We start from the raw sequence: 13,739 nt of genomic DNA, 5'->3' as shown, positions 1-13,739 counted from the left end.
GTGGGCCACAGTTTCATAACTGCTGAAACTGGGCATGGAGGTCGAGTGTTTACTATGTGATATGTATGTAAATGAATGTAACGCTTGAATAATTGCATGTATGTGATCGCAGCTACTGTGCATTTCTTCCTGTGTAAATTAATCACAAGACATTTCTCTCTTCAATTGTGATACTCAACACTTCTGTCTTCTTTAGGTTATTTGCATTTCAGTATTAAAATGTTGTATTGTTTACTTGAGCAAGGGATCAGCCCATGTTGTTTTTTTCCCGCCCCTTGGTTTATCCATTATCTGTTACAGTGACTGCTTGCTTCTTCACACTCGCCTGTTTGTTCTGCTTTGCTGCAGATATAGGGCAGAGCAGTGGTGACCTTGGTTTCTAATACGTGCGGTTGTTTGCCTTGTCCACTTTCTCCCCCTCAATGCGTTGGCAAACACTCAAAATGACAAGTGCAATCATGCATTTGTATTCGGTTACTGAACAGCAATGACGGTGATGATAATAGAATAATATCAGGTATAAAACTCATCTGAATTACAGGTGGGAGATAATTTCAATTAGGGTTTTTTATTGCTTGTTTATTGCTATTGTACATGTGTGTGCAAATGAATGACTGTGTGTGTGTGTGTGTGTGTGTGTGTGTGTGTGTGTGTGTGTGTGTGTGTGTGTGTGTGTGTGTGTGTGTGTGTGTGTGTGTGTGTGTGTGTGTGTGTGTGTGTGTGTGTGTGTGTGTGTGTGTGTGTGTGTGTGTGTGTGTGTGTGTGTAGCAGGTAAGCCAATATGTGAACTAGAAGAAACTGAGCCCCTGATAGACCTTTTCATGCCCCTCTCCCTTTTTGCTTTTCCTTTCTGCAGCTCAAGAAAGAGAGACAGGACACACTTCCTTTGTCTTTGGTTGTTACAGTAAACGCATTGATCTAAGGAAAACATGCTTTTAAAGAATATCGAATTTTGCTCAAAGATATCTTGAATTAAAGGAACTCACTAAACCATTTCCTCCACACTTGACATGTCTCTGGAAGCATTAGCCGCGCATTTCCTACAGCCAGACCATTCTTACACCAACATGGGGCTCTGGAGGATGGAGTGCAGCAGATTCTCACTGAGTGTGTTGAACATGAGGGGTGTGATGAGGGGTCAGCTACAGTTCAACCATTCTTGAATGTCTTGAGAGCATTCAAGGTTTTTGGACACTGAGGGTAGAGGGAATATTGGCTAGCTCTCTTGCAGAATGTTAGGGGGTTAGGTTGCATTGCATTTACTGAGCCCACCCACAACTAGTTGAGAAATTGAACCAAAACAACAACAACCTATCATGTCACTGCAGGGTAAAATAAACGGTGGAAGACAGTGAGCTCATTAGTTACATAACATGACTTGATTTGGGATCTTGGCTCCGCCTGATATGAGAAAAAGTCCTTATATTATCTGGTGCACTCATGTAGGGTATTTTGTTTGGCGCATGGAAACATCATTTCTTATTCATAACAGCCCAGATACAATGCCTAGAATGGACAATCCAGGGCTTCATCTGAGGTTCAGTTAAACTACATTACATTGCATTTAGCTGATGCTTTTATCCAAAGCGACTTACAATAAGTGCATTCGACCAAGAAGATACAACCTTGAAGAAAACAGAATCATATAAGTACATCAGGTTTCATAGAGCAAAAACATTTCAAGTGCTACTCAACTGGCTTTAGATAAGCCACTTTATTAGTATATAAGTGCTTTGTTTGTCATTGTATTGCTCGAAGCAGAGTCGAAAGAGATGAGTTTTGCTAAAGGCAAACAATAAGTGTAGAAAAGAACATCTTAAGAAATAAAAGAGTTTGTCAGGGTTTGAGGGATTTTTCATCAGAATCACAACCCTTTTTATCACAAATCTTTTGAAGTAATTATTGTTTTACATGAAGTAAAGCAAATTGTAATTTTACTAAAGTAGAAAAAAAGAAAAAAGGTGTAGTACATTCTCATGGACCAATGGCCACTGCGCTATACAAGGAGGACATTTTTTGTATTTACTCAGATGAATTGATATTTTCATCATCAATTCATCTGCCAATTATTTTCTCAACAATTCCAATACTTATTTAGAAAACGCTAGAAATAGTAGAACAAATCTAATTTCAGTTTACTGGATCCAAAGTGATGTTATTTTACTAGTAGTCCAAAGCCCAAGGTTGACTATTTGTATAATGACATTAAACCAGGGTAACCAGCGCATACTTGCATTAGAGAAGCTGGAACCAGTGAATGATTGGATTTTTTGCTTAAAATTACTTTTAAATCGCCTTTACAATGAAGTCAATGGAGAGAGAAAGATGATCTTTCGATCCCGTTTGAATTGTGCAACGAATTACACATATGATGTTTGTCAATTTAAAAGATAATTTTGCAAGTCAAAAAAATAAAAATGTGTTGTAAAACTGTGAAGTAACACTCAATGAACTACATCTCCCATCTCGCACCATCTCGCACCAACACCAAGACGGCCGTCACGTTGGCACATCTCACTTCTTTCTTTCAGAATGAGGCGGAAAGTATTAAAAGAGGTGAAAATCACGACAAGTCTGGGCATGTTGAGTCTGGGCATGTTGGAGTTAGTCGGTTCCGTAAGAGCCAGCATGCGGGACCGGGATTCTGGGATTTATAGTCTTTCTAGTTGCATATTTTTCATCGTCTTATATTTCAACAGTTTTACGACAAACTGTGACTTTTTTGACATGGAAATTATTATTTAAGATTGACAAACATCATATGTGTAATTTGTGGCACAATTCAAACGGGATCGAAAGACAATCTTTCTCTCTCCATTGACTTCAATGCATACTTTTCTGAAATAAGGTCCAATGAGTCCCACCGGAAGGGGAGGGACTTCGCCTCTCTATATATCCTTCGTTGTGAAGAGTCTGCTTTGTGCGCTCCGCACCACAGCAGTAGTCCCGCTGCGACAGAGTCCAACAGAGAGGCAGGAGCTGCGGGACAGTAGCCTAGAAGCAGGGTTGGGTTGTAACGGAATACATGTAACGGCGTTACGTAATCAGAATACAAAAATCAAGTAGGCTAACTGTATTCAGCTGGCGTTACATTTGAAAAACGAGTAATCTGATTACAGTTACTTTCGTAAACCTGAAGTGAATACATTTTGGAATACTTATTGGAATTATTGGTGGAAAAGTTTCCTCACAAAAGGTAATATTCATTACCGGCAGAACTGTGCACACTGCACGGCGCTGCAGCATGTCTGTGAGCGAGAGAGATGCAGCGTGTCTGTGAGGCCCCGCCCCCGCACGCAAATCAGAGAGAGAGAGATCTCTTTTAAAATATATTGAAAGTTAGAAACGGAGGTGGTTAGATAAAATGTGCAAGATAACGTTTATGTAGAATTTCTTTATTGTCGATATTATGACATTTCATAACGGGATGACATCAAAGTGAATGGCCTGTTGCTGCTGAATGCATGGGGCAAGTGACTGGAACAAGTTTTAAAAGTTATTATATCGTTTCAGATAATAATAATAAATAATGATTATTCATTCTATTTAGGGGCGCCTTTCAAGGACACCTTACAATTCATAACATATTCTAAGGAAAGGTTTTAAGACAGTACAAAGAATGCAGTCCGGGTGATGTGTTTTATGTGGGGTGCAGATGAGAGGGAGCTGTCCAGAATGACACCAAGATGTTGTGTTTGAGTTCTTGATAAGCCATTAAAACAGTAAAATACGTGTCTCCTGTTCACCAAAACATACCCATCTGTTATGGAAAAATAAAGTATTCCAAAAGTATTCTAAAAGTAATCTGAATACGTAACTGTATTCTGATTACTTTCAGAGCATGTATTCAGTATTCAGTAACTGATTACATTTACAAAGTAACCCTCCCAACCTTGCCTATAGAAGTGATCCTTCGTTAGCGTGAAGAGTCTGCTAAGCTTTATGCGGTCCGCAGTACCTGAGCGTGCTCCACTAGCATTGTGGACTATATAAAAATCGCTGGCCCACGATAGTGTCTATTGGATACATTTTGGCCCTTGGACAAATGTAGTTGGTGATCCCTGCACTAAGTCATTGCAGCTCTTATGAATTGGCATTCTTTCACAACTTGAATGCCTCTGATTAATCCACTGGTGACTAATCGTGGTATTTCATTTGGTACTTTTTACTGTTTAGTGATCTGAACGACTCTCCATAGATATACTTAGATTATCTCGGGCTCATTATTGAACCAGTCTGTGTCTGTGGGAGAGCGTGCCGGATCCTGTAACCAGTGTAGTTCAATAATGCATGCAATAACCTGTGTATGGATGAGGAGTGTGAGGCATTGCAGCAGGGTAGGTGGCCTATAAATAGCCGTAGCCCAGGGCCTCTAGAAGTCTTTGACTAGCCTTGACATACACACACACACACACAGACACACACGCATATCTGCTTTAATAAAGCAAGTGTCCGAAAAATGATAGCTTAGTTCACATCATTAAGGCTTGTGTGGCAGGCAGCTAAATTCAAAGTTGGTTTTATTATTTAAATGGTGTATGCGTCTGTGATAATTCTTACATAACTTATCATGCCAATCAATGTTAACTAATCTGCATATTCTACACAGTTATTATGGCAGAGTGGAATCGTAAGCACTGTCTGTACCATTTATGTTGCGGTACATTTATTTCTTGTTCTGAAACACATACTTCAGAAGAATGTACAGCAAAACATCTATGATAGAGGTAATTGAAAATGTATCAGTGAGTTCTTTGAAGTGTTTTTTTTTATAGGCCTGTTTGATCACAGGCTGTGCCGTGCCTGTAAAGGCCTGGTCCAGAATGATATGGCTATTATAGCGCAGATGTAATTCATCACATTTTTAGCCCTTTTGCAAGTGATAAAGCTACTTTGATGAAAAAGACACCACAAATCCACTGGGCCTCTTTTTATAGGACATAAAAGTGAGAATTGGACAGGAATTTGAAAGTGTAAATAAAAAGGAGCAATGACTTTGGTGTCAGAGCTTTGAAAGGGCCAATTCAAGTAGCGTGACCATTTTGATGATTGTTCAAGATAGGTCAATACTTTATATCCCTCTGTTAAATTGCCCAATGCACAGATTATCAAGATAAGATTTTATGTGGAGTGTGAAGAACATGTTGCCATAACTCCTGTGAATACTGCTACCCGAAGAATAACAACGATTGTCTCTCACTCGAACTATGTACATACAATTGCTTTATGCCTGTTATGACGAGCCACTAATTACAAAGCACTGTAGGAATCACCTTTGACACAAAACCGTCTCCATTACACGTTACGCTGCTGAAATAAACAGGAACTCAGGAAAGAACATTAAGAGATTTGCTTCAAAGATTTATCACGCCATTGATGTGCATCTGCAAAACAACAAACAGAGCTAGACTGGCGCATCTTGAAAAGCAATATCGGTAAAAGAGTATGCTGATGGCTAGATAAAATAGGTTTAATGATGCACAGGCTGCAACAAATCCAGAGTTAGTGAAGGGTCCATTTTCCCTTTTTCACAAGAGTCGCCCAATGGTGCCACTGATTAAAAGGAAACACCAAACCCTCTTAAATGCCACACATGGATCAAATAGCAAAAGCATATTTAACACTTGAGCAAAAACATGTTTGAAAACAGAAACTTAAGAATGTTGGAGGGAAATATCTTACCATGGCCCCCTCTGGTAAGAAAAGGCATCCTGTTGATGGCAATAGGAACAGTGCCATGCTTATTGTGGAAATGGTGGACATGGTGCGTGGTGCTGAGACTAGAAGACACACGTGCTGTTCCAGTCTGGATGGGGAGCAGAGTTAGCAAGGTGAACCAGAAGGCTAGTTTGGAACAATAACTCAGGCCCATGCCGATGCTACAGCATGACCAGCTGCTCCGCTGTCCGAGCACAGGGGTGGCTGCAAAGAGTCTACCCATGTATATATCCTCATGGGCCCAGGACAGAGAACTTAGCCAAGCTTTGGCCTCACACAGTTCAATTTGAAGACCACAGGGCATCTCAGAGACAATCTGGGCCCATTCTCTTCATAATTCCTTAGTTTCGTTGATAATGGAGAAAATATCCCTTGAAATTGTGAGAAAGAAAACAAAAAAGGAATTTGAGAAAGCAGTCCAAATCCAATTAATGTCCTTGTAGAAAAGCAATGTTTCTATTGTTGGTTAACATTTTGCTATGGCAAGATGTCTACGGCACAGACTACGTTTAAAGCTCATTTAGAAGCATCCAAAAGCACATTCTTCAAAAAGTGAGCCGAGTGTTTCCAAAACGCAGAAGAAATGCACATCCAAATAAAGAATGGCGATGTATCCAACCGCGATTTCCAACCGGCACGTTGCTCAAGCATGATAATTAGGCTTGAACAGTGTCAGGACAGAGATTCATGTGACAAGAATTCTGATAAGAGTCTCCATCACCCACAGGTAAAGCTTCAGGGCAGCTGAGCCTGCCCACTAAGAAGAGTGCTCCTCCACCGCAGTAGAAGACATAACGCGCTGCCGTGGGAAACTGGATCATTTCATTAAGCAAAAAGGGCAAGGAGATAAAAATACGTGAAGTGAAGATGCAGCGATGAAAGGTGATGCAGGAACCAGCGCTTTTGTTCCCCTTTAGCCAGGGAAAAAGGAAGAGAACAGAGATAGGGAGGGGGAGAGACAGAGAGAGATAGAGAGAGAAGGAAGGAGGGGGAGAGAGGGAGCAGTATCTGCAGCAGCGCGGTAAAGAAGAAATTCCACAAAATAAATAAATAATTTCTCAGTAGCTCCTCATTCACTCTCTCACAGACGCAGGAAATCCACCTCTGGTAGAGTCCCACACGCGAGTGTTTCTATTTCAAATGCACGTATGATCCTTCCCTCGCGCTCCACCTGCTCAGTCTCATGCAGCAAAGCCTACTGCTGCATTCCCCTCACTGCTGCTCCTTTTTTTCCTTTCTCTTCTCCCGTTACCTCGTCCACATCTGCTGTACTGCCTGACTGAGGGACGATTAACGTGACAGCAGCATGTGTCTCTCTCTGGAGGAGGGCAGGTGATTCTCCTCAGATGAGGTGTCTTGGATGGCAGACACTGAGATGATTCCTTGCACTGCAGCAGCAACAAATATGCTAATTGAAAATAAACGTCGTATCATAATTAATCCCGAATGGGTGAAATTCCAGGACAGCCTGGACCCCAGAAATAACAACCTTGGCTTGGAGTTGTGGTCTAATGAAGGCGAGATCAAGGAGCTCTTCTGAAGGCATACTGTAGTCAGAGGCTCTGATCCAGCGCGGCACAGCATGTGCCTCTGTGTGTGTTTGTGTGCGTCTGAGAAAGAGAGTCTGTGAGCAAATGAGTGAGGCGGGGGGGAGAAAGGGTGGGTGAGCGATAGCAGGAGGGAGGGAGAGACAGGAAGAGACAGCGAAAGAGAAAACAGGCAGCCACGGCGCAAACACACAGGGAAATAGTGAGGCAAGAAAATGGGCTGTGAGAATAAATACATGCTAGAGATTCACAGCGCTCTGGCTCGCAGGTCCTGGCAGTAACACGTAGGAATCATACTGCAGAGGAGGAGCCTGATTTAGGTGACCTGTCAGAGCTGATACAGAATGAACAGACAGAGGTATTGGTATGGACGTGCTGCTAACATAAAGACTCGAGAGCTACAATAGGCATGGATGATAGAAACATAAATACCTGTCATCATGATATAATGCAGGTCACTGAGGAAGCTGCTATGATGTGCAACACACCAAAGCCCCTCTTTTCCCAGCCTGGCTTTGCTTATCGTTGCTGTGTTAACACTACAAATCAATTTGTTCCTCTGCCTGATGAGTTCACCTCATATCTGCATCCAAGTCACCCCTCTGCTAGAGAGCTCATAGCTCTCCGTTCTCATGCTGCTTAACCATGCAGAACTTATTCCTAGCTGTGACTGATCGGAGTTCAGACGTATTCTGACAGTTTTAGAGCTGCTTGAGTTTTTGGGGTGGGGAAGTATGATGGCAAGATGAATTTGGAGTGTATTGACACTTGAGAGGATGAACACATTATCAGAAGCGGAGAGACAAAGTGGGGAGATTGAAGGTAGAGGAGATGGGAGAAACGTAGAGGGAGAGCAATTGCAGGGGGGAGAAGGAAAGGGAAAGGAAGGGAGACTGCAGCGTTATCAGCTAAATCACGGTCGATAGAGATATCAGCTGGGATTGCCAAGTCGGTTGAAAGGACACGCATGGAAACAGGAGGACAGAGGCAAGCCATGCAGCACCACCTCTCATAGTGACAAGAAGGGGACGCAGGCCATTACTCAAGCAGGGGAGGGGGGTGGGGCGTGTGGGGAAGCAAGGCTGATTGAACAAAAAGAACTGAGGAGGGGTGAGTGCATAACACTCGGGAATGGCAAGTGCCCGAATAGCACGTATACATTTCTCGGCTGGTATTATAAAACATATATAAATTGAAACAATTTCTTCGCATCTGTCCAATCTGAGTCACAGGGATATTCATATCCTTTATGCGTTTCCTCTTCTATATGTCACGCAGTAAATATTAATGCTGGGAAAGTGCTTGCCAGCTAAATCAAACAGACAATAGCGCTGATGCCAAGGACTTCCTGGCTGAAATGTTTAATAAAGTATTGGTGTTGAAAAGCATTGAGAATAATCCTCTATGGCTCTAAAAGTCAGTTTTATTTCTACTGTCGAGGCTTCAGTCAGTTTTACGCGGCTAACATAAGGGGCAGTCATGACAAACAATGTGTGCTGGAAATTCACTCTCACTTTCACACAACTCATATCCAAATAAAACCAGTCATTCCTTCCGAGTAACTGTGAGGACTGGGTATGAGAAGCTGGATGATTTATAGCCAGTGACTCGGACTGTCAGGCTCTTCAGCGTGTGAGCATCCTTCGAGGCAGCGATGATATCTTGGTGTGAGCTGTCGAGAATGAGAGGCTTGCATTAATCAATTTACGTGCTTGAGGGTTGCTCAACATGATGAAAGCTGCTATCTGGACAACACGAAGGAGGGGGGGGGGGGGGGGTTGTGATTGTAACCTTGTGTTGTCCTTGGTTATTTAATAAGTTGGGCTCTCCTTATTAACACACACCTCGATAAACATCATAGGGTACACATCAAATATGCATTTGATGCATGATGATGAGCTTTAAATTCTAATTGAATTCCAATTGATTTCTCCTGGATTTTGAAAATAGAAAGCCTGTCATATGAGACTTCAGCACATCCAGTTAAATACAACTCTGATTTGCATTTTTATATTTCTCTACAGGGTATTCTAACCCCCCCCACCCAAAGGCAGTTTGGCAGCTCTCTAACCATTTGCATAATCATATTATTTTGCATGTATGGGGAAAATGTATAGTTAAGAAACCATGAACAGAAAGTGTTTAGGTTTCTTTGTAGGGAAAATCTTTATATACATTAAGTCCAGGGGCCTGCAGACAAATGACAAGATGTGGGAACACGTGAACAGCGTTTTAAAGACCTAAGAACCCTAAACGTGCACGGTTTGTTCTCAGGAGGATTTGTGAGAGAAGATTTTTCACAGGCATCCAGTCTCGCCGTGGGGTGTAAAGTAGCAGGATTAATCATAGCACTTTCAGATTAATTACTCATAATGCGAGCATCCTCTGAAAGGCATGGCCTGCAGATGTGATGTTTGGTTGATTTCATTAGGCTAACAACACCTAAAATAAGCTCGGCTTAGACGGTGCAAGGGAAGGGAAATAAGAAGGCAACGAAACACACGACAATTCCAACGACAGATACATATTAGGGTTACGGTATAGCTGGCAGAATCAGAAACATCTGCTTCCATTGTGTTATATTATTATGTTGCATGGAGAGCTGACAATGCATTGCACACCCATGGGGATTTCTAAAAGAGGTCAGGCATGTCTAAATTTACAAAAGGTCCAGAGTTCAGTGGCTAAAGGAAGGCCCCTAGATGCTTTACTCACACACCATTTTTTCCCTCCAGATTCACACCTCGATTAAACATGATTTTCCACTTTTTTTTATAGCAACATCAGTGTCTTGGCAGAATGTGTGCACTCTTCACTGAGAAGACACTGCATGTGACAGCAGATTGCATATTGTTGGCTGCACATGGCGCCGGCAAAAATAGATTCCATTTGCTTGTTTAGCTGAGCTTACTAGCCTCAGCATGTCTCCTGGAAAAGAGCAGCAGCAGCAGCAGCAGAGATACTTACCATGCAAAGAAAGCCACACCAACATGGAGACAGTTGAACAGTCACAACTCCTAAATTATCTGTGCTTTGGAGTCATGCAAACGACATGAGTGAAATACAGTATATGCTGCTTAACGGCTATACCTGGGGCATGACCTGAGATGGCAATGGGCCTGCACCACAGAAGACAATCAAACATTTTCCTTTGCTGAGATGTATTCCCCTCTTCACTCTGGACCCTAATTTCGGAAAAAATGTGCCTGAAAAAGCACCAGTAGAAATGAATGATGGGTTGTACCATTTCTATGACTGCAAACTGTGATAGACATTTGTGGTAACCATATGTTGTATCTACGCCGTGGAAATAGGCTAGCCATTTGGGGTTTTATTTAGGTAGAAGAGACTATATTTGGATAAGTGGGAGGAGCTGGAGAGAGCAAGGAGCGGTGGGGTTGGTATCGCAAGAATAAGCTAAGATATTAGCTTATGTAAGTGCTAGCTCGTGTTAGCTCTGATGGTAATTGAGAAGCTAATGGCTGGACAAAATCAAGCTTTTAAAGGCAATCATTAACATTTGACTTGTTAAGAGTGTCGTTTAAAATAGTACATTCATTTAAACTTACATGGCGGGTGAGGTAAGCGCAGACCATAGCCTGACTAAATATGGGTAAAGTTGCCATGTCATTATCCAAAGGAGTCTGAAATGTGTTTGCAAAGCTCGATGTGGGTGGCTTCAAACGTCCCCAAAAATGGACAAAGAGACTACAAAAAGTCCTAAATTGAAGAAAATTTAATTTAATTTAAAACTGTTGAGTTATGTGACAAGTCTTCATCTGTACAGTTGTGATGAAATTGCACTTGTTGGCACTTCATCTTATTAAAGGTGGGGTAGGTCATTCACTTCAGAAACACTTTTTGTTATATTCCATGGAATGCTCTTAAAGGTGGGGTAGGTAATTTTGGAGAAACCAGCTCGAGTGCGCTAGAATTTGAAAATACACAACCGGAACAAATATGCCCCTTCCTTACAGAGCCCCTCCTCCAACACACACAAACGCGCACATGACCAATGAAGGCACGAGATAAGTTTGTGCACAGATGAAGGCTGACAGGCAGGTAGGCCATCCAGTTACTTTAGCCTGGCCGGCTCACATGATTGGTCGTGCTTTTTACAGTACTACGGCTTCCACAGATGAATTTATTTGTATGTATTTATTGTGAAAGCATTTAATATATTCATTGCTATCGGGATGTTAAAGGTGGGGTAGGTCAGTTTCAGAAACCGGCTCGAGTGCACTAAAATTTGAAAGTACACAGCCGAAAAGAATCCGCCCCTTCCTTCAGACTTCCTTACAGAGCACCTCCTCCAACACACATGAACGCGCACATGACGTCAGCAGACTGGTGAAAGTGGCCGCCTGTTGCTGGCGAGTCATTAGAGGCTTCTCAATACTCAAATTTCCCCTCCTCGGTTCCCCTCCTCGAGACTTAGACCCGCCCACAGGAGATGCGAGCGGAGGACCGAGGAGGGGAACCGAGGAGAGAGGAGGGGAAGCAGCAGACGTTTAAAGAAATGAGAACTCCTCTCCTCTGAGCGGTCATTTTAAAGAGATGTCAGTTCATTATTACGTGGCAACAGCTGCATCAGCTGTCGAGTGTTTTGTCATAGCGCTGTATCTCTGTTAGATCAGCTGAACATTGTTCCCCCACATATTTACTTTGAATTCATTGAGAGTGCGGTATAATGAGACAATAACAGGCTACAGATGCGGACACACACACACAAATATATTTATATAAATATATACAATTTAAAGTATGAGAGCACTCTCATAATAACGTAACACAATCAGAGACTGGATATATCCCCCCCTCTCTCTGGTCGCTGAAATGGGGAATTGAAATTACGGGCCAAAGGTTGTATTTACAAGTAGGCCTATTAAAAGTAAGCAGAGGACACCAAACCAACTGAGACCCGTCTGTCCGCCGCATTTACGCACTGTACAACACACACCTACACATTGTACAACACACACCTACACACTGTACCACACACACCTACAGCTCCTAAAGCATAAGCCGTTGTGTATTTTATTATGTGAAGCAATGGTCTTAGAAAAATATCGACTCTTTGTTTGTAGATATCTACTAAACTAAAGCAAATAAAGAGAGTAGGCCTGTTATACTGAGTGATATATATTATACACGCTGCTCTGCTTTCTGCATGGACCGTACAGCTGTTCTCTCTGGAAACATCGCGACGCATGAAAGCAGTTTCTAAAATAATATCCAGGGGATGCATGCATAGCTGTCATTGGCTGAGATAAGTCCGGCCGTGCGTCACGCCTCCACCGTTCCCGGAAATGCATCCGTGGAGGAGCCGTGGAGAAACCATCGGTGTATCCTCGGTTAGAGCTCCTCCAGAGAGCCTCCTCGATGCTCGATCCTCGGTGTGCATTTAGAGAAATTAGATGTCCTTCAAAATGGCGCGCTGAAATTCATTTCCGGGTCACTACCGGAGGACCGAGGACCGAGGAGTCGAGGAGGGGAAATTTGAGTATTGAGAAGCCTCTCTGGAAGTACTGCTGCAATGCACGCCCAATGACGGCACAAACGAGATGGAAGGCTGACAGACAGACCGGCAATCCAATCCGTTTACGGATTGGTTGTACTTTTTACAGTATTACGGCTTCCACAGATGAATTTTTTTATGGATTTTTTGTCAAAGCACTTAAGATATTCATTGCTACCGGGATGTTAAGAGTATTCCATGGAATATAACAAAAAGTGTATCTCGAGCCGGTTTCTGAAACTTACCTACCCCACCTTTAAGAGCATTCCATGGAATATAACAAAAAGTGTTTCTGAAATAAATTACATACCCCACCTTTAACATCACGATAGCAATGAATATATTAAATGCTTTGACAATAAATACATACAAATATTTCATCTGTGGAAGCTGTGGCGCTGTAAAAAGCACGACCAATCATCTGAGCCGGCCCGGCTAAAATAACTGGATGGCCTACCTGCCTGTCAGCCTTCCATCTGTGCACAAATGTATCTCGTGCCCTCATTGGTCATGTGCGCGTTCGTGTGTGTTGGAGGAGGGGCTCTGTAAGGAAGTCTGAAGGAAGGGGCAGATTTTTTTCGGCTGTGTATTTTCAAATTCTAGCGCACTCGAGCTGGTTTCTCCATTCTTACCCTACCTTTCAGCTTTAGAAATCTTTCGATATTATATTAAATATTTAGGCCTTAAAAAAACAAAAAACATATGCCAGTTAAGAGAAGACCCATTTGTTTTGTACACTGTGGATTTTCAAAAGGGATTTATTATGTTGCGTCTTTTACTCTATATTCACTTTGAGAACCTTCCGTCTTTTCTCAATCTGGTTGGTGTAAAATTGGGCACAGAGGTATTGCCTTTTTAATGTCTTTCGAGGGTTGCCTTTCTTCGCAAGTTACAACACAATGGTACTGCATACATTAATAAATCCCTTTATGAATGTGAGTGTGTGATATCCTCAG

The 13,739-nt window shown here is 42.2% G+C and overlaps 1 protein-coding gene across 16 annotated transcripts in view; it reads right to left on the bottom strand.

Moving 5' to 3' along the window:
* Nucleotides 1–13,739, bottom strand: part of LOC117562664 (neurexin-2-like) — a 153,731-nt gene that overhangs the window by 32,886 nt on the left and 107,106 nt on the right. The window contains exon 1 of one of the 16 annotated variants that reach the window (XM_034240509.1): nucleotides 5,683–7,446. The exons of the other annotated variants lie outside the window; for them this stretch is intronic. Within the exon in view, the coding sequence (XP_034096400.1) occupies nucleotides 5,683–6,022 (340 nt within the window). The 5' untranslated portion in view covers nucleotides 6,023–7,446. Of the gene's footprint in view, nucleotides 1–5,682; nucleotides 7,447–13,739 lie in introns of those variants that run through there. 16 annotated transcript variants of the gene reach the window in all.

The sequence above is a fragment of the Gymnodraco acuticeps genome, unplaced genomic scaffold (assembly GCF_902827175.1).
Source record: "Gymnodraco acuticeps unplaced genomic scaffold, fGymAcu1.1, whole genome shotgun sequence".
NCBI lineage: Eukaryota > Metazoa > Chordata > Actinopteri > Perciformes > Bathydraconidae > Gymnodraco > Gymnodraco acuticeps.
This window is presented reverse-complemented; position numbering and strand designations above follow the sequence as displayed.